The following is a 22,268-nucleotide window of genomic DNA, read 5'->3' on the forward strand; positions in this document are numbered from 1 at the left end:
GGTTGCACCTTCTAACTGTTTCTCTAGTGTCTCCGTCGCTGAGGTTTTTTGTGGCTCTGTGAGGAAAGAGAAAATTAGTAAATTTATACAAAGGAAAGAGACAATAGATACAATTACACAGAAGAATAAAGTGACAAGTACCTAAAGCATTTCTGAACAGTATGGCTACACACTAAACTTCCTTAAGAATAGGATTCACAACTACTGAGCATTATTTCATATATGATTGTTCATAAGCAGTCTGTCTTAGAAAGCACAGTTATTGTGTCTTTTTAAACATTACAGTTTATTTTATTATATTTTTATTATATGAATTGTATTATAGTCATTATTATACATAAACTACTGTATATTACCATTTCCTGCAGTGTTTAAGCTGTAGTTGATGGTCACTGGGCCTGTGATGGTGTTTCCAGTGAGTACAGGAGCATTTACAGTTGCTCCTGTTTCAGCTTTCACATCAACACTGCTGCTCATCTGGCCTGGAATAGAGATAGAGAGATTAATTACATCGCTTAAATCACAACTTTAACATTTTTTTTTTTGTGTGATTTTTGCCTTTTATTATGACAGGACAGTATAGAGTTGACAGGAAGCGAGGTGGGAGAGAGACAGGGGATGGGATCGGGAAAGGTCCACGAGCCGGGACTCGAACTCGGGCTGCCCGAGCGCAACGGCGGTACATGTCGGCGCATTGACCACGAGGCCATCGGCGCCGACACAACTTTAACATTTCTGATATTATTTTTTCTTTTATCACTATTACCTTCTTTTAGTTTTTTGTTTTCCAGCTCATCTACTGTGTTATCATCATGCTGTTCAACAGAAGCCATTGTCCTTTACTGACTTACAGCTGTTGGACAAGAACACACGTGTCTATAATGAATCGGCTGTTACCAGACACTTTCCAAAAATATAAAAAAAGTGCAGAGTATAAGTGCTGTCAATCAATTTAAAAATAAACAAAAACATTTTTAAAGATTTTTTGGTAATTGCGATAAACAGTAAAGTTTTTAATATATTTTGATATTGTAATACTTTCACATTAAATCTCCAAAACAATGTAGAAACAACATAAAGACATAAATTTGTGTACAGATATTGCTGTAGCTGGCCAACAACGGCCCGTTCGAGGAGCTTAGCCAGAAAAGTTAGATTGGCAATAGGCCTATAGATAAATCTTCAGGATCAGAGCCGGGCTTTTTAAGAACTGGTGTAATAGCGGCTGTCTTAAGGGCCAAAGGGACGTGCCCAGTAGCTAAGGAAACGTTAATAATTACGGTTATAGCAGGACATAAGCATGTGAAGTACATGTTTAGAACCTCATTAGGCAAAGGGTCAAGAGAGCATGTGAAAGAGCTCATAGACATGATTCATTTCAAAGTATTATCTATGCTGACAGTAGTAAAACTAGACGAGGAAGTGGAAAGTGAATTTTTAAAATGAGACTCAGTAGACAACCAAGACAAGCCCGTTAATCTGTTTAACTGTTAATGCGTTATTGTTGCATTCACTTGCCCTAAATTCAACACCAGAGATTTTCTTCACAGACTATGCAGTGATATTTTATATTTGATTACTGTCTGTGCTTGAAAATCTAGTGTGAACCTACATGAAAAACCTGAAAAGAACTGTTTATTTCATTTGTATATGTTTGCTCTGTTGTATTTATTTGTGCTATTGCTCGTGATTGTATTATTTGTTATTTTATTACTGACTGTCTTTAACAATATTTAGAATTTATATGAGTTAGTAGGCTAGTAGTTTTTGGCATCATAACCTTATCTATTAAGGTTACATGGATCAAAAACAACTTAAACAACTAGACCTATTTTATTTTTTATATTTATTACTTGGTGGGGCCAGTGTACATTTTGGCAGGGCAAGTACAAATTTAAACCACTGGCCCGATGGGTCAGTAGAAAAAAACCTTAGCGCTGAACCCTGATTTTACACATCTCTTGCTACATCATCTGTGAACAAATTTGACTGGATTATAACTCAGCAATTATAATTCTCTGTCAATATTGATATTTCCATGTTGTTTTGGTTGGGTTTAATGATAATACAAGAGTCCTAAACCCCAGATAGAGGACAAAAACATGACAGACTCGAGCCCTAAAAAAGTGAGCAGACACTTTCGATAAGCAATTTTGAGAACACTAAGAAAAGAGCACATTCTTTTCGCCTGTTTGCACACTTTAAACACACGTTTGTACCATTCATTGTGTTCATTCAACACCGTTTTTTCTTATGATAAATACACGTCAAAAATGCATTTTCAGGGACTTAAAAGCGCACGTCCAAAATTTTTTGTAGCAAACCATGTCAAACATTTTGCTGTCAAAACGCACGCTTTTGATGGGTCAGTGTGCAATCAGACGCCCGACCAGGCGTATATGAATACTTAGGCTTGCCATAACTTCTATTTCATGATTGAACAAACAATAACACACAGAACTATGCCAAAATGCCTGTTTTGTCAAGTATTTTCATAAGAGCAGTCTTAAATGCGTTAAATAACGTCTCAAATGAACTTAAAGAGTTATGAGAAAATGAGATGCGCGTCAGATCCACATCATATGTGGCAGCAGCTCTTGAAGTGACAGCAGCCTAATAAACCCGTTGATGCGATGTCATTGATGTTAATCAAAGAACAAAGGTAACGGAGATTGTTGTAGCAGAGAAAATAATAGCTTTAATAAGGATTAATTTATATTTAATTTATGATTTATGCAGTGAAGACTGTAAAGTGTTTGATAACTTTATTCAATTTCTGTATATTTCCTGTTAGACAGATAGGAAGGCCACAGGTAAATGTGACATTTATTATAATGAGTTTATGTGAAGATTGTTTTAAGTTCACTTACATTACAAGTTGATATTTTATTTGAAGCCTAACAAATGTTGAAATCGATAGATTTTAGACATGAATGTCTATAATTAATGTTTTAAAAATCATTTATCATAGAGACATCAGTAGCTGCATTATTATCAGTGATACTGGCCTTGATTTATAAAAAGATGCCATTAAACAAATATTTAAAATATACTGTCTTAAAGTTGTTTCTACATTAATTTGGAGAGTAACTGTGAAATTATTACAATATAAAAATATTAAAAACTCCAAAGTTTTTAAACTTGATTAACTCGTTATGTTTTTAATCCGTTAAAAGCAATATTAAAAATATGATATTAATCATATCATATAATTAAAATATCATATTGTTACTACTGTAAAGCTATTTAAAATTATCGTGGGATCTCATTCAATGCTTTCAGAATCTTTACTTTTTAAAATGATTTAGTAATTTTTTTTAAATGAATGTTTTAATGAATATATTGAACAAAAATTAATTCATTTATTTATTAAAACATATTATTATAGCTAAAACATGGTTGAATATTTACAAAAAGAGATGACTGGAGCATCAGGGATGAGACGAGGGGGACATGTCAGACCTTTGCCATTGTTCCAGGCCACGCCATCGAGACCGAGTCTTTGCTAGAAGCTGTTCATCTTTGTTTCAAAGCTTTATTTTGTTTTTCATGATAAATACACAACGCAGTGTTTCCCCGCCTGGGAGTTTCTCCAGCATGCCGTGTATCACATTAATGGAAAAGAGTCCTCTGTAAAATTTGAGGACAACAGTTGTTTCAGGCCCACGTGATATTTAGTCGCATTTGAAATGTTTGTTGCTGTTCTTAATAAATCATCACATCTTAATAAATGAAATCATAATCGTATAAGAGTTCAAATGAGCTGCTTAATGACTTTTAAAAATGCATTGTGTAATATTTAGGAGGATCTGTTGTTGACAGAAATGCAATATCATATACATAACTATGTTTTCAGTGGTGTATAAAGACCTTACTTAATGAACCTTTATGTTTTTATTACCTTAGAATGAGTATACATTGTATAATTGTAATAAGTGTACAAAAAAGAAGTATTAAAGAAATGTATTAAAAATGTATTTAAAAAAAACTATTAAATGAGATTGAAATCACATATACAGTGGCCTCTCTGGTTTATTGTATTACATTCGTAATATAACAAATATTTGTTACTAATTTTAATATGGAAGCTAGACAGGAAATAACCCAGCACATGATTAAGACTTAACCCAGCAAGATGGTTAATTTCACCCACTGGTTGGGTCAAATGAATGACCCAGAAATATGGGTTAAATGGTAAAACCCAGCGCGTGTTCTGTCCAATTTAACCCTTTTTAAACCTTATTTTTTAACCCTGCCGTTTTTAGAGTGCAACTTTCAATGCAAACCGTAACCCGTTTCGACCTAAACTGACAGTGTAAAAATGCATTATGTCCTTATGCCTTATATAGACTGATTAAATGTAAGCAAACTTTCATGATCATGATCAAAACATACTCTGAAAAGCTTGTGTGATCAGGCCGTACTCTTCCTTCTACATGCTCTTTAACAGAACAGCTCTTCATACAGCGTCAGCGACGAGTGTGTGTCTGACGTTGGATGAAAGCCTTACGACAGAGTGTCTCACAGAACAGACCAATGTACAAGAGTCTGATGAGAAACACTCCTGAAACTGTAACTAATAAAGCTGCTTTCAAATGATTCACAGTGGCCCCAATATTGATCCGAACCATGTGTCCCACTCAGAGGAGGAAAGACATGATCCGTATTGAGTTTAGCTAAACTGTGTACTGCTCTTCAGTGTTGTCTGGGATATATGAACATGTAACAGTTGCATGTTCCTCCCTGGGAGGCTAACAGAATATCAAGAGCCATTCGATTTAGTAAAACAAGCTTCCTCATTACATGCACTTCTTCTGCAATGTCAGCAACAGAACTAAGTGAGTTTTGCTGTGTCCTCAAACACCAAAGGTGGCCTCATGTAGTGCCTGTACTTCATTCTGTACATTGATCATATTTTCAGTTTCAGAGATTCAATTCTCGATCTGTGTCATGATTAAAAGATGTTTGACATAATCCTCTCCTCTGACATTACTCACATTGCCAGTAATAGAAGCCAAATAACATTCTTAAAATCCCTTACAAAGGAATAGATAAGCTTTGTTACCACAAACAAAGTGTGTCATTAGAACAACGAGTGTTTTGATTTCTCATTGTTAGAAGAGTTTTGTCACATCTGGAAAATTCACACATCTGGCTTAGACTTGCTCACTACATTCTTCCCTTCAAGGCACCAGGAAGTATAACTATAATGTTAATGAGAATAATTTCAGTAGTGACATACACTGCTCGTGAACAGCAGTTTGTTGTGCCAGGAATAATCAGCCACATTATAGACACATCTGTAAGCATTTGATTTTGTCAATGGTTCAAAATTGAGCATTTAGCACAAGTTTCACCCTGTAATTTCCAAAAGTCATTGTGAAAATCTATTTCTTTACCACCTCATATTCTCTGTTTTTAATGTTTCCCTTTTACACTTCTGCCATCTGTTGTCTCTACATTAAGGCAGTCTGTGCTCTAGTAATGTTACTCTAAACGAGTTATCTGACACGTTTATCATTTTGATACTAGAATTAGTTGATTTCTTCGATGATGCATCATTCTACAGTAGTTAAGCAGTGAGTAATGTTGTTGTACAGGAAACATAGTTTAGATTGTTGAATGGCAGGGCTGTCCATCACCAAATTACACAAACATCTCATTAAAATGTCTACAAAACTGATCTGAGATCAGGTAAAAACCATAAACACTGGTTTACTGGGATCGGCCCCCAACAGCGAACCATTGAAACTTCGAAACATTTGGAAGCAGTTGTGACGTAACAAAGCCTTTTTTACCGAATTCACGTGACGAAAGCGGCCATCACTAGTGAAGACAAACATTTGATTGAACAAGATCCAAACTGGAGTATAAAGTCAGTATCTCGGTGCTCTTTGATGCAAGATAGTTCAACTTCCAAAAATCATATAAGGCCAAGGCACTCGAGAATTTGGAGAAAATAAAAGCCTTTATTCATGGCTATAACATTTTAATGAACATTCATATATCCGCACAGCAAGTGTGTGTGAGGATCACATGCCAAGGCCATGGAGAGGAGTGAGAGGAGTTAGTTTTAACCACAGAGGAATGTGAATGCAATCTAGCATAGCTTCCACTGATGCATATGTTGACTGAAGTATTCTCTTTAAGGAATGAGGATTGTGTAGCATGAGATATACATTCAATTTTAAACACGAACACGTTTCTCTACCTTGTAAGGATAATGTATGTTCCTTTGGTCAGCATATAAATGCCCAACCTGTGTATTGACGAATGAAAGCCATCTCTCCAGTAAATAGTTTTTCTCTGCTATGTCTTGACATATAATAATAAATAAGAGATCTCATGGCATCTCATGGTGTTCGCTTCTGTGATTCGGGGAGAAAAGCTTTCTTACAAGTCTAGACTAGTGCCAGTGCTGCCAACTCTCAGACATTCAGTGTGAGACTCACGCTATTGACACTGTTCTCACACTTCAAACAGATTTGAAGTACTAATGAATGTAAATGTGGAATCCCCAAATGTGATGAATGTGACCGAACACAGACTGAATGGGCCAGTAGCTAACACTGATGCTAACTGGCACTCAAAGTCGAGCAGACAGCGGCACTCAGCTCAGAGCTCAGCTGAGCCCAGGACTCTGATAGTGGGGGACTCCATAATCAGAAACATTAGCAGCAGGGACACAACTACGTGCTGCCTTCCACAAGCAACAACTTCTGATGTAAACAGGGAACTTCAGAACATTCTGATGAAACATAAGACTGCAAATCGACTCATCATTCATGTGGGGAAGAATGATATTCATAAAGAGCAGTCAGAACTCCATAAGAAGGATTTCAATTAACTTTTTGAAACACTTAAAAGACTGAAAGTTCAAACATTCATCAGTGGACCACTCCCAGCAAGAGGAACAAACAGGTTTTCACGGTTGATTGGCCTTAATACATGGCTGCAAAAAACCTGCAATATAAAAGGAGTAAACTTCATTGACAATTTCAATCTTTTCTGGAGTCAACGACAACTGTTTCATCGAGATGGCCGTCACCCAAACAAACTTGGTTCAAGAGTGTTAAAGGACAATATCTACTTCTCCCTCAATCATCCTTCTGCAGTGTGTGTCAATCTGAACGACACACACACACCTGGAAACAGTATGAATGACCACAGGACTTCACTTCAGCAACAAAATGGACATGCGGTTGACATATCACACAAGGACAATGATAACACCACTCCGCCACAACAAACTCTGCTCACGGACACAATCTCAGCTGAGCCCTGCCCACAGAGCTCACCACAGACAGACATATTAGAAATGCTCCAAGATTCAGCACCCAAGGACGACTTCCTGGAAAACAGCCAGGGAAGCCAGGACAGCTTATCACAGCCTCCTATAACACCAGAGCAACAGCCCCTTTCACCAGACACTTTTTCCCTCTCTCCAGCAACTCCACTTCTGTGCTTCTCACAGAAAATGGAAGAACTGGTGCATGCTGGAACCAAACTATCCCACTCTTTTGCTGCAAGCCCCCAGATACCAACCAAAAAACGACAGGCACCGCAACCACCAAAGCCTGCGGGCCCAGCTCGCCCTCCCCCTCCTCCCGTGAGAGCTCTTCGGCCTCTGCCACAACGCCAGGGCCCACACCCTCCTCCATCTGCTCGAGGTGAACCAAAAACAACTGATACCAGCTCTCCGTGTCAGTGATATGTGTCGGGTCCCCGCTCTGATAACAGTAACTTTCTCAAATGTTTACAGAACAAGCGGGAACCCAGTGTGCCTGTATCTTTCTCTATTGCTGTTCTATTACATGATAGAAAGTCTAAGGCCTTCAATAGCCGTACAGCAAACTCAACTAATCTGGTGCCTATTACACGTCAAACTAAGATTGCTGTAACAAAAAGTAAGACTGTCAAGTTAGCACTGTTAAACATTCGTTCACTTAAAAATAAATCACTTCTAGTCAACGACTTAATAACCACAAACAACCTGGACTTTATGTTTCTAAATGAAACCTGGCTAGAAGACAGCTCCAGTGCAACAATCCTAAATGAAACAGCCCCTCCTAACTTTACTTTTATGAGTGTCTGCAGAGCTGTTAAGAGAGGTGGGGGTCTAGCTGCTCTTTTTAAAGATATTTATCAGTGTAAGCAAACATCATTTGGGAATTACCCGTCTTTCGAATATCTGGGTACTGTGTTAAAAGGTGCTCCACGCATTTTACTCATCATTATTTACAGGCCTCCAAAATACTCTCCAGCCTTTGCTGAGGACTTTACAGAACTGTTATCAACAATTACCTCAGAGTTTGACTGTTTTGCTATTGCTGGAGATTTTAACATTCACACAGATAGTGCAGAAAACAATATGGCAAAAGAAATCAAAACTGTTTTAAAAACTTTTGATCTGACTCAACATGTACATGGACCCACACACAATCGCGGACACACTCTAGATTTTCCTATCAGTAAGGGTCTAAACATTTCATCGATTGTTATTAAGGATGTAGCACTGTCTGATCATTTCTGTATTTTCTTTGATATATTGATCTCTCCTGCCATTGAAGCGAGATCTGTGTCTGTCAAGAAGAGATGCTTAAATGAGAACACTAGTGTACTATTTATGAAGGCTATATCCTTAACACCAAGCATATCTGCTGACTCTGTTGATTTTCTCCTTGATTCTTTTAACTCAAAAGTTAAAAGTGCAATTGATGATATCGCTCCTGTGAAAGTCAGGAAGAAGAGTGGCAGACAAAAAGCACCTTGGAGAAACTCAACAGCAGTGCAAAATATGAAAAGACAATGCAGAAAAGCAGAGCGCATGTGGCGGAAGACAAAACTTGTAGTCCATTATAACATCTACAAAGACAGCCTTCATGCTTTCAATATGGAGCTAGGCAAAGCTAGACAGACTTTCTTCTCAAATATTATAAACAGCAATTTAAACAACACACGCACTCTTTTTGCTACTGTAGAGAGACTGACAAACCCCCCAAGCCAGATTCCCAGTGAAATGCTCTCAGACAGCAAGTGCAGTGAGTTTGCTTCTTTCTTCTCTGAGAAAATCAATAATATCAGAAAAGTGATCAGCACATCCTTGAGATGCACTGAGGTCAGACAGATCAAACCACCTGAGAAAGTAGTTACTATGTCTGATTTCAAAGAAATCGATGGCAAAATTTTGGAAGAAACCGTACAGCACCTTAAAACATCAACCTGCGCTCTTGACACACTTCCCACATCTTTCTTCAAAAGTGTGTTAAACAGTTAAGAAACAGATCTTCTAGAAGTGGTAAATGCCTCACTTCTCTCTGGGAGTTTTCCAAACTCCCTGAAAACTGCAGTTGTCAAGCCCCTCCTGAAAAAGAGCAATCTAGATAAGACCATATTAAGCAACTATAGACCGATCTCAAATCTTCCCTTCATAGGCAAGATCATTGAAAAAGTTGTCTTCAATCAGCTGAACAAATTCTTAAGCTCGAATGGATACTTTTTCAATCTTCAATTTTCAATCTGGTTTCCGACCGCACCACAGCACAGAGACAGCGCTCATAAAGATAAAAAACGACATTCGCTTAAATACTGATTCAGGCAAATTATCAGTGCTGGTACTACTCGACCTCAGTGCTGCATTTGACACTGTCGATCATAACATACTTCTTGACAGGCTGGAAAACTGGGTGGGGCTTTCTGGGATAGTCCTAAAATGGTTCAGGTCATACTTAGATGGGAGAGGTTATTATGTGAGTATAGGAGACCATAAGTCTGAGTGGACATCCATGACATGCAGAGTCCCTCAAGGCTCAATTCTTGCGCCAATCCTGTTCAACCTGTATATGCTCCCAATGAGCCAAATAATGAAAAAGAACCAAATTGCTTACCACAGCTATGCTGACGACACACAGATTTACTTAGCCCTATCGCCTAACGATTACAGCCCCATTGACTCCTTGTGCCAATGCATTGATGAAGTCAACAGTTGGATGTGTCAAAACTTTCTTCAGTTAAACAAAGACAAAACTGAAGTCATTGCGTTTGGAAACAAAGATGAAGTTCTCAAGGTGAACGCATACCTTCACTCTAGGGGTCAAACAACTAAACATCAAGTCAGGAATCTTGGTGTGTCACTAGAGTCAGACCTTAGTTTCAGTAGTCATGTCAAAGCAATAACTAAATCAGCATACTATCATCTGAAAAATATTGCAAGAATTAGATGCTTTGTTTCCAGACAAGACTTAGAGAAACTTGTTCATGCTTTCATCACCAGCAGGATGGATTATTGTAATGGACTCCTCACTGGCCTTCCCAAAAAGACCATAAGACAGTTGCAGCTCATACAGAACCCTGCCGCCAGGATTCTGAGCAGAACCAGAAAATATGAACATATCACACCAGTCCTCAGGTCTTTACACTGGCTCCCAGTTAGATTTAGGATTGATTTTAAAGTATTATTACTGGTATATAAATCATTCAATGGCCTAGGACCTCAATACATTGCAGATATGCTCACTGAATATAAACCCAACAGATCAGATCATTAGGATCATATCAGCTAGAAATACCAAGGGTTCACTCTAAGCATGGCGAGTCTGCTTTTAGCTATTATGCCAGCCGCAGCTGGAACCAGCTTCCAGAGGAGATCAGATGTGCTCCTACTGTAGTCACATTCAAATCCAGACTCAAAACACATCTGTTTAGCTATGCATTTACTGAATGAGCACTGTGCCGCTGTTCGTCCGACTGTTTGTACTGTACTGTATTTTTTTTTTTTTTTAATTTCTTCTATGTAAAGCACTTTGAATTGCCATTGTGTATGAAATGTGTTATATAAATAAACTTGCCTTGCCTTGCCTTGCCTACTCATGTTACACAACCGTATTCTCACTTCTCTTTCTAAGCTTTTTCCGTTTTTTTTTTTTTTTTTGCTCTGTGGCCTGATTTCAAAGCCCTTGAAGATATTCCTGAAAGATGATCCTCATTATTAATCTCCACTGTTACAGCAGTGTCAGCTTGACAGATGTCATTGTTCTCATTGGCATCTTCAGTCAGGGTGGCATTGCTGTAACCAGCGGCAGATTTCATGCTAAGGTGGCATTTGTCAACTGGGGAATTCTCTTTATTTTCCCCTGACACTTTGCACAACAAAAGTGAGGAGCCACTTAACTCTATATTATTACTTCTAAAAATCTTGAGTCTCACCTTATTTTTCAAAACTTTTGCTGTTTCTTTTGCTTCCTGTTTAATCCGTGTTTCAGACAGCTCTGTACGTTAACAATGGAGCGGTTCATAGAGTTTTATTTTGAACTTGGACTTAAGTATAAAGAATTACGGACACATCAATTGTAACGGTCACCAGCTGGAGTGCCCTTGAGAGCCACCAGAGGGCACTCCACACCAGACTATTGTCACTCTCACAAACTACATTTCCCAGAACTCACTGCCCGGACTCATCACTGATTGCATTCACCTGTGTCTCATTACCTTGTTAGTATCAGCCTACTTATTCCATGTTCACTCATTCACTCACTGCAAAGTTTTGTTTGTGTCACACTGCATTTCTGAGCATTCTCCCTGGTTTCATGTTTCTTGGTTTTTTGGATTTCTTGCCCTGGGGCCTGTTTCAGAAAGGAGGTTCAACCAACTCTGAGTTAAAACTTGAACTCTGAGTTGACTTACCCTGAGATGGGAAACTCTGAGTTTTCGGTTTCAGAACAGCTGAAATGAGTTAGTTCAATCAACTCTGAGTTGACCTACTCTGAGTTAAGTGCATGCACCACAACTATAAAAAGCCATTATCAATGGAGCGCAGATATTATGAGTCACCATGGCAACAGCGCCAGACAAAAAGAGGTCTGCATTTTCTCACCTTTACATTTTAATTAGTTATACAGTGTTGGGGGTAATTAATTACCAAGTAATCTAAATACTGCAATTTAATTAAAGGGATTACTCTTAATTCTTCTGTAATTTAAAGTAAAATCTGATGTAATTGCATTAGACTATAGAACAATTCTGTATATTTAACATACATTTTTAAAAGGTATATTTTTTATGTAACCTTCTCCCTCTACACACTTTGGTCAATTCAAGAATAATTCATGCAATTGTATATTGTTTATTTGAAAGCATTAAAAGTGCACTTTCTTGTCTCTCCTTGTATTGTTGAAATGGTTGAGGTTGATATGGGATTTTAGCCTAGGTGCCAGCCCGAACCCCGCCCACAACATTTTTTGGTCGGGAAGTTCGGTCTGGACTCGCTCCGTTGAGGAGCTATTATGCCCGAACAAAAATTGTTCGGACCAATCAAATTGTCAGGGCGGGCTTTATACGATGATGGACAGATGAGCAACGGTATATCATCCACATCACCAAAGAGCGCTTTGAATTAGTTTACAACAAAGACGACTGCTGCTGGAGAATTGAGATTTCACGAGTTCACATTTACAAATAAGTCAGAATAAATGCGTATATAAGATTTCACACAAATAAGTCGAGAGAATAAATGCGCATGCGTATATGACGTGCTGTCCGAGGAGAGGGCTGTGGGCTCGGTAGCCATACTCCCCCGTATTCCTGGTTGTGAGAGAACAAAACAAGAGTGAGGATTCGGGGTGGTGGAGGGATGCTGAAAAACTGTCAAGGAGTGTTAGGTAAGTTGACAGAGTGAATATGCTTCCTCATGCTGATAGATAGGGTAACGTTAGACATGGTATTGTTTGATGACAAGTTGATATTGGATTGATTATTTGTACGTGCTCCTCCCGAACTTTGTTTATGAAACATCATGTGTAGATTCCGCCATCGCGTCTGTTATAGAAGATATCGACAGCGCATTCATTTTAAAAGAGGAACAGAGAGCCGCGACATTTTGTTGGTTGAAAATATGAATGAAGAACATGCGTCATTTACTCCGTTGCTCTGATTGGTTGTAGGTCTATCCAATTGAGTGCAGAGGTTTTTTTTTTCCTGGTTTCGGTTGAGACACGCCCCATAATCAAATCTCTATGGAGCAGTCTCAGACTCACATTCTGACTAGAATCTGAGTATGACGACGTCAGGCTAATGGGATTTAGTAATTAGTAATAAGTAGACATTAATCTAATTACGCTGTTGAAGATGTCATTTGTAGTTAGTAATACAAGTAACTTACCCAACTGTTATAATATCAGAGGTGAAAGAACAGTATGTTATTCAACCTAATTTTAATTTTCATGTAGGTGCAATCCTGCAGGCATTAAAAGAACATGGCAGCAGCTGAAAATTAAATATGAAAACATAATTCAATCATGTAAGGCTTGAGCATATCATGGGTGTAGGCTACCTGACTTTACATTTGACATAAATAACTAAATAGCATCCAGTGTCTAGCAGTGCAGCAGCATTTTTGGCTGAGGGAATTCCTGGAGGGACTTCAGAGTCAGTCACTCCCGAAGATCCAAGGGCCTCATAAAATGTAAGAGGTGTGTTATTTTTTATATAGGCTATTTTTGATATTTCCATTTATTTTACTTTGGGTTGGGTTTTTTGTTGGTCCCAACAGATTCTGATGGTAATATCTGTCTGTTGGAGCCTCCTGTCCCAACAGAACTCCAGGCAGTTGTAAGTAACCTACTCAATACACCATTATGACAAATAGTGTTATAAAGTGTACTCGACCAAATGCTCATCTTCACAGGACGATGGAGATAAAGAGTTTCTGCTGCCACAGAGAGGCCTACAGTGTCTACACATCAAACAATCTACACATTCAGATTTTTTCACATATTTATGTGGAGTAGCCTATAGAATCAAAGTTTAAATCTAAGTATAAACAGGTATTCTTATCTCTCCCCGCGCCCCAAGAGTGTGGAAGAACAGCAGGAGGACGGTCCATCAACTTCTGCTGCACAGATCAACACAGTTCAGTGATTCTCAGTAAATGCCAGTTGAATTCTGTAGAATTTGTTTACAACTACATTATGTAACTCTAATCTACTACTGTATTTTCAATTGCCAGGTAAGGAGTTATAGACTTTATCTTATTTACAAAAAAAAAAAAACAGTAAAAATAGCAATATTTAATTTATTAATAAAAGATAAATTTTATTAATAAAAATGTACTGAAAGAATGAATGAGGTGTTTAAACACTACTTCCTCTTTAAAAAAGGGTAGGAGACCAATAGAAACTCTAGGTTTACCGAAGAAAACCTGCTCCCGACCAGGTTAGGTTCACAGAGTAAGTTACCATGGTAACTGAAAGAGTTACCTCTCTTTCAGAAACGGGCTTGACTTACTCTGCTTTCTCAGGTTTGACATACCTCCCATTCTGAAACAGAAAACTCAGAGTTTCCCTCATTTCAGGGTTAACATACTCAGAGTTTTCACTTAACCTCCTTTCTGAAACAGGCCCCTGTTCCCTGGATTACTCTTTTGCCTCTGACCCCTGCCTGTTTTGTTTGTTTGTTTTGGTTGTTTGTTTTTACGGCCTGCCTGCCTGTGTTTGACCTATTGCCTGTTCTTTGGATTGCCCCTTAAATAAAAGCTCCTTCATGTCTCGGAGCAGTTCGTGACATCAATGGTTTGTGGCAAGATCCATTTCCATTTTTTGAGACATCCTTCAACTTTTTCTAAAACATTGTCCCAATTTTTCTAAAACATTTTCCCAATACACACAAGTATTATCTCCAAGATAAACACCAAGATATTTGTTTACATTAATATTTTCTACAAGGGTATCAATGTCTTCTTGTTTTATGACAATGACAACAACATCATCGGCATAAGCAGATCATTTAAAAACTGTTTCACATCCAGGAAGGTTTACACCGAATAGAGATTGTCTTAATTTGTGCAGAAGAGGCTCTATGGCCAAGGAGTACAGCATACCAGATAATGAACATCCTTGTCTGACCCCCTATGAACTTTAAAAGGAGCACTTAAACCACCGTTGATCTTTAAAATATTCTCAATGTCACTATACAAGACTCGAATCATGTTTATAAGGCCAGAGCTGAACCCAAACACATCTAACGTTTGCCACAAATACTGGTGTTCGACTCTGTCAAAGGCCTTTTCTTGATCAAATGAAATTAGGCAAAATTCAAAACCCAATGAATTGGAGAGGTCCAAAACATCATGAATTAAAATGATATTGTCAGATATCAACCTATTGGGTATACAATAAGTCTGGTCAACATGAATAATATGCTCCATAGCTTTTTTCAGTCTCATTGCCAACACCTTTGACAAAAGTTTGTAGTCAACCGCCAGTTCTTGATCACTTGTAAATCCCCTTTTTTTGGGGAGAAGAGTGAGGATTGCTCTCCTGCAGCTCAATGGTAAATGTCCTTTACTTAAACTGTCTCTGAGAACAAGCAACAAATCTTAGCCAATCACAGGCCAGAAAACTTTATAAAAGTCCACAGGAAGGCCATCAATGGCTGGAGCTTTACCGCTTTCTAGACTCTGCAATGCAGAATGTAGTTCATCAGCAGAGATCGGTGCATCCAACTCTGCGTTATCCTCCTCGGAAACCCTCATAAAAGGACTGGGCCTTTAACAAATGACATTTCATTTCTTAACTTTAAACAAACTGATAAGGGAAACTCTCTTTGCATCCTCTCTGGCTCCATTGATGTTTAAAGAACCCAGCTTTATGTCACAAATAGCAAATGTTCATTTGCATTTTAACAAAACAGAGAGGTTAACACAAACAAAGAAAAAGAAAAACAAAAGACACTTAACCATCATTAGCTATTTAACTTTTATCATAAATTATTTAGATGAAAAATGTCTTGGTCTGTAAAGGTCAGTTGGCCGGGGTGTTCTGTATTTTCATGAATAGTTTAACTGAATCAAGGAACAACTTTAGATCTGGGAAAAACTCATCAACTTTAACTGATCTCAAGCCTTTGGTTCTTTGTAAAAAGGACTGAATTTTGGTGAAAGAGTAAGCACTCTCCACATCCATCTGTGTGTCTCCACTAACATCACTTTCAGACTCTTTGTGTTCATCAACCCATCATCTGACTGAGAAGAACAGCTCATGGGACTCGTCTTTGACACTTTTGTAACTTGTTCAGTGTTTGATTTATTTTCTGTATTTTTTTAAATTTGGAAATGTCAGCGTCCAATAAAACCTCTTCCTCATTAAACAACACTGACTCAGCAACTCTAGTCACGGTTTGACCAGTTCTCTGTGGTTCGCCAGGTAAAGAGGCTCCGCTTTCGGCCCGAACGGGCGGCGGGTCCGCTGCTTTAACAGCCAACGTCTCACCTACTCTCTCTGGACACGGGCGAATCACATGCCCTACAGTCAAACCCAAAGCATTTCATCATCTCTGATGTTATGTGCACAGTGTAGTCAAAGTCATCAAACTTAAACTTAAACACCAAATTCAATTCTTCATCGCTTTTTTTGTGAATCATGTGTATATGTCTCCTAAAAGACACAACGTGTTTAAGATGAGGAGATTTACAGCTGATAGGAATCATCTTTATCGGAGACACTAGTTTTCCGTGTCTATGATAATGTGTAAATGAAGAAACACAGACACATTTCCATAATGACCAACACAACTTACCAAGAGCAGCGGGAATGAAAAATAACGATGTTTTGGAAAGTGATATTTTCAGATAAAGTCTTCCTCTGGCGTTCCACATAAAGGAAGACGAGTGGAGTAAAAGAATCGTCTCAAAAGATTCGGTCATGAAGTCGTCTCGGAGATCTCAATTTATATATTTATTCGCTTAGCACCGGCGCAGCCCCGCCTTAGCATTTCCTAATGATTTTCCTGTTGTTGTTTTTTTACTCTGTCACTTTAATTTAAAAAATAATAATAATACTCATTAAAAACATCAGAATCGGCGCAAAGCAACATCATCTTTCCGAACACTCAATGCCAGTGCGGCACAAACACTGTGATGCGTGGGCTGAATATAACATTAGGAAGGAGGAGGATCCAAAATCAGGAATGCTTTGAGTGAAGGGCATGTAAAAGCAGTTCAGGAAAATAGGGACACCCAAGCAATAGCAACACCCTAGCAACCACCCAAAATACCTTAGCAACCACCCAGAACACCATAGCAACCGCCTAGTAACACCATAGCAACCACACAGAACACATCTATCTATCTATCTATCTATCTATCTATCTATCTACTTTAAACTATACTTTAAACTACTTTTAAACTTCAAACTACTTTAAAGTTCTTCAAAACTTCTGGTCCAAACTTTCTCAAGCCAACTTAAAGTTTGTCTCAACAAACTTTTTAATCTAGTTTATTATTATTATTATTATTATTATTATTGAGCATTTTCACATAGGTGAAATAAAAACATTAAATAATTGATCATATTATTTACTCAGGCTTCTTCCTTTAAATATCACAATCCAGACACTTTAATTGGAGAGTATAGATTTTCTGTAGCCATCAAAAATACATCTGTTTGTCATAATCGATCTTCTCACTAAAGCTGATCGTCTGTGAATCAACGCCTGGCCTACAGAAGAGCGGAAGTGTTGAACATTTACATGTTTACTTTCCACCTCTGTATATTTCAGATTGTGAAGAGTCTGTAAATTAATCTAAACTAAAATCAGAATCCCTATAGCTCGATATCATTATAATCCTGAAGATTAATTCCTGAAGACTTACCGTGATGTGATATTTGTGCCAGTGTAAAATATGTGTTGGCTCTCTGTCACCCTGTTTGAGTTTGCATTCTGTGCGCTTTCTGTTCCTCTCTGTGGCTTTTATGCCTGCAACTTTCCTGACACAAGCAGAAAACAGGCTAACTCATGTATTGACACATGTATCCTCTGTCCAACTGTATTAAACTGAGAAATAGGGTTGGGTACCGAAACCCGGTTCCAATAGGGAACCGGTTCCGACGTAAACGGTAGTAACCAGACCGAATAAGAACGAAACTTTCGGTGCCTGATTTCGATGCCTGACGTTTTTTTACCGCCCCCTATAAAACATCTCGCGGCACGAATGATCCAATAATAAAACATCTGGACAGTTAACCAGCAGAGCATTCATTTAGTTCGTTTGTTAAATAAGAGATCTAGCGCTGAAATGTGTTTTTTTAAATCAAGTGATTGTTGCCGCTGCGATCAGTGGCGCGGATACAGTGTTTTCTCGTGGCTCGCGCACACCGGTCTTCACTCTGACGCGCGCTTCAATACGTTGCGGAGATCGATCTATTTATGAGGCGCCGTCTATATGATTATGTGCGCGGAGAGTTTGTGTGTGTGTGTGCTCGCGTCTCAGATGAGTATGTGCGCGGAGAGTTTGTGTGTGTGTGTGTGTGTGCTCGCGTCTCAGATGAGTATGTGCGCGGAGAGTTCCGCGCGTCTAGAGTTTGCGTGTGTGTGCGTGAGCGACTTTAGAAGTTGTGCATTTCATATGTATTAGTTTGAGCATTCAGCAGTATACGTATGTGTGACTACCTAGTATACGTGTATGCAAGGGTTTCATATGTGCGTGCAGCGCAGGCACGGCGTCATGGGTGGGCCTGACGGGCCTGGGCCCACCCACTTTTCAACAGGCCCACCCAAAAAAAAAAAACGTAATATATTCAAATTTTGTCAAGAATTATAAAAAATCGTCAATAAGCTCATAATTTGTACTAAAATAGTCTAAATGTTTAGTTTTAAAAACAATTTAAAAAAGCTGGCTATGTCTATTTTGATGTTTCTGCGCAAGTTCAGCAGACAGTGAGGTTCGGGTTTGTTCCGATCAGAGCTCGTGAGCGGAGAGCGCATTTCTGAATATTCTGCTCCGCTCACTCATTCCGTAGCGTCGCTCGCTCAACCCAGAATGGCCTGCTGGTTCGAAAATATGTGGAATAAGGGCTGCCTCCGACTAATTTTTTTTTTTTTCTAGTCGACTAGTAGTTGTTAATTTAAGCCATTCGTGGACAAATCGCCCCTTTATATTAATTTAATTACTTAGGCTATCCTACAGGATAATAAGCGTTATGACCGCACGCATAAAGCTTGCCACAAAGAACCGGTTAAAGTAATTATGAATGTGTCTAAATTAGCAAGGAGACATTTAATTGTTTAGTAATAAACTGGTGTTTTCTGTGTCGCTGCAAAGACGAAGTTGACAATGTGGACTCTCCATGAACGCCAGAGAGAAATGCACATTTCATATGGATTAGGCTACATAATCAGAGAGTAGCCTATTTATTTTGGTTTGAATATTTTCGTTTAAAAGTAGACATTTCAAGCTTTCTGTAATAGATAACCCATATTTCTCAAATCTGTGAGGCACAGGCTGAGTTTCGGCACCCTCCATGCAGTTCACGTGCAATGCAAGTGATCGTGCCGGCGCCTTATTACATTGTCTGCTGTATATGCTTGTATATGCTTCTTATTTATTAAATACGGAAAATTGATTGATAAAACATTTATCAAAATTAAGATACAATTTATACAAAACGAAAATCTTTTAAAAAGAGTTTTCTATAAAACAAAACTTAATGAAGTCGTCAAAATCATTTTTTACCAAAAACAGCGCTGTAGGAGGGCGCCAGCGCCTCTGCCTCGCGAGTGGATGATAGCCCTGAAGACGCCTAGCAATGATATACCTTTAGTGGTAGTATACCTTTAGTTAAGTTATACCTTAATAGTCTTCGTAGCGCGCTATGAGACAATGTTATCGGAAAATGCAGCCCAGTATGATGCGTATGATGCGTAATGGAGATTCCAAAGCGCTCTTCTTTGGTCAGAACCATGGAGAGCAATCGCGGATAGGTCTGTCCTATGCACCGAAACTTTTAACAATGCAACAAAATATTTAAAGAGCATCAAGCTATTAAAATCTATATTATGTATACGCACAGATAATATAACAGTAGGCTATATTAGTCAATATTTTTGCAGTATATATATCCAAGCAGTGATTGGATAACGTTTTTTTTTTTTTTTTATTTAACGTTTTTAATTTAAGGCCCACCCACAATTGGTCTGGCCCATCCAAAACTGGAATCCTGGCGCCGTGCCTGGTGCAGCGTGAATGAAGTTTGATTTAAGCCCTAGACGGCGCTTCATATCTATTCGTTCTGGTGAAATCTCAAAATATAATGGACACAAAGTGTCCCTGCTTGATATACAACCACTGATGAGAATAATCGGTAAAAAAAAAAAAAAAAAAAAAAAAACTACAAATTAGAACCCAAAACCTCTGACACGCTTGACTAAAGTTCAAGTTCAGCTGCCAGTGTTCCTCTTCGGGTAAGTCTAGTATTTTAATGCCAACTGCAAATCTTGCATATCAAGTATGAAGTATATCAATATCAATATATTTATATGAGGCTATACTGTGTGTGTTAAATTTGTCAGATATTTCTCTGTTCTGTAAAAGTCATAATATGAGAAGACAAAATTTTGATCTTAACTCAAGTGTTTTGTGCTACATCAGTAGCCTTTTAAAGGGCACAATTTTTCATTTAATCAGAAAATCTTTTTCAGAAAATCACACACGCACACACACAGAGGTATTATTTTTTTGATAAAGCGTGTGCAGTTAAGTTTTCTTAAGTACCGTTTCAAGAACCGTTTAAGCACCGGAACCGTTTGAAAAATACCGAGTAGGTACTGGTATCGGATAAAACCCAACCAATACCCAACCCTACTGAGAAACAACTGAGCAGCAATCTGGTCTCTGTGTCTCTTATTTGGTTCTCCGAGTGCACTGTCAGGCTTCACGAGATTTGGAGGGCATTGCAGAAGACTGTAGATAATCAAGAAGTTATTATAAGTTATTACTGTGTGTGCGTGTAAAGTAAGTGATTATTGCTGTATTTCCTGCCTAGTGTTGACAGAGCGTCTGCTTATTCTTATGTTATGAAGAGTAGCCAATTAGCACATATAGCTTGTATAATACCTGTGTGAGTCCATGTAGTCTAGAGTGTTTCTACATTATGTTGATGTGAGATGCTTGTGTATATCTCATACATCACGTTATCATGGATATAAGTGATATTTAGAGATGATTATTAACATGCAATTATCTTTCACGTGCTGATAGCGCCCTCTTGTGGAGATGTACAGATTAATCACTCAAATGTGGGTTCAATAGTGCTTTATTAATGTCATTGTGTATATATATACAGTTGAAGCAAATGTGCCATATTGTGTCGAGGCTTCGAAACAATCCGACACCCGTCTCAACGGTGACACCTAGTGGTCACTTGCAGGTGTTGACCTGAAACAACCTTGACAACGAGCCATTAAAAAATGTTTTTTTTTTTTTATTATTGCATTTTTCTAATAGTCTTTATCTTTCTCTCTCTCTCTCTCACACACAAACACACACACACGGAAATTGAATAAATACTTCGGATTTGGTATATGAGCAATTATTAATAACAACAACAAAAACACTAATAATAAGATTAAAGGGGTACTTCACCTCTGGGAAGATGAATGTGTATTTAAAATAGGTCATTTAAGTAGAAGAAATGTGAAGAAATTTTTGAATTTGGAGCTTTCTAGACTGAGAAAAGCCAGAAAAAGTATTTTTGGCTTATGTGGATGAAAGACAACAACTCCCAGAATGCACTTGCTTCGCTGCCTTAGGAGGCCACGCCTACCGGTAAGAGTGCGCAGATGAAAACAACAAAGCTAGCCTACGTGATGAGTTTGCGAGGGATTTAGAGATCGTCCAAAATGTCCGGGATTCGGCTTTTGCGTTCTACAGTCGCCATTCATCATGTTTACTGTGGCGAGCAAGAATTTTTCTTAGCAATGGTAAAACGCACATCAACCGATCACTTGTTTAGCGTTCATGTAAACACTACATTCAAATTCACCAATCAGAATGAATTCAGTTAGATTGAAAGGTGTGCATGTAAACAATGAATGGCGACCGCAGAAAGCAAAAGCTGAATCCCGGACATTTTGAACGATCTCGCCCGCCGGACAAGTCCGGGAAAAGGAGGATGGTTACTTACTCAGCTTTCTCCTACTATTCAGCTTTCTCCACAGAACAAGAGCCTGCTAGCTTAGCTTCCAAAGAAAGACGGCTGACACTGTGTACATTCTGACTGAGTGAGATCCCACCCTGTATGGGCGGGCTGAAAACATGCGGAACAACGCCATCTACTGGCTGTAGTCTTTAGCCTCTGTCCAGAAAATCCTCCGATGACGCAAAATGACGATTTTTGCGTCATCTGAGGATTTTTTCCAGACAAAAAATACATAAATCTCTCGTCTCAGGGGGATATGAGGGTGGAAAGCACGGTAATGCGAAAATACTACAGGTTTTT

The 22,268-nt window shown here is 38.4% G+C and overlaps 1 protein-coding gene across 4 annotated transcripts in view; it reads right to left on the bottom strand.

Moving 5' to 3' along the window:
* LOC311289544 (protein NLRC3-like) overlaps positions 1 to 17,797 on the bottom strand; it is a 69,654-nt gene extending 51,857 nt beyond the window's left edge. For 2 of the 4 annotated variants that reach the window (XM_084407633.1, XM_084407632.1), the window contains exons 1-3: positions 767 to 952; positions 357 to 482; positions 9 to 56 (exon numbers count right to left, since the gene is read on the bottom strand). In XM_084407633.1, the coding sequence (XP_084263759.1) occupies positions 9 to 56; positions 357 to 482; positions 767 to 833 (241 nt within the window). In that variant the 5' untranslated portion in view covers positions 834 to 952. Of the gene's footprint in view, positions 1 to 8; positions 57 to 356; positions 483 to 766; positions 953 to 3,462; positions 3,581 to 17,644 lie in introns of those variants that run through there. The other 2 variants (XM_084407630.1, XM_084407631.1) reach the window with 2 other exon arrangements.
* Between the last annotated feature and the right edge of the window lie 4,471 nt (positions 17,798 to 22,268).

The sequence above is a fragment of the Rutilus rutilus genome (genome assembly GCF_951802725.1).
Source record: "Rutilus rutilus genome assembly, chromosome: 4".
NCBI classification, from domain to species: Eukaryota; Metazoa; Chordata; class Actinopteri; order Cypriniformes; family Leuciscidae; genus Rutilus; species Rutilus rutilus.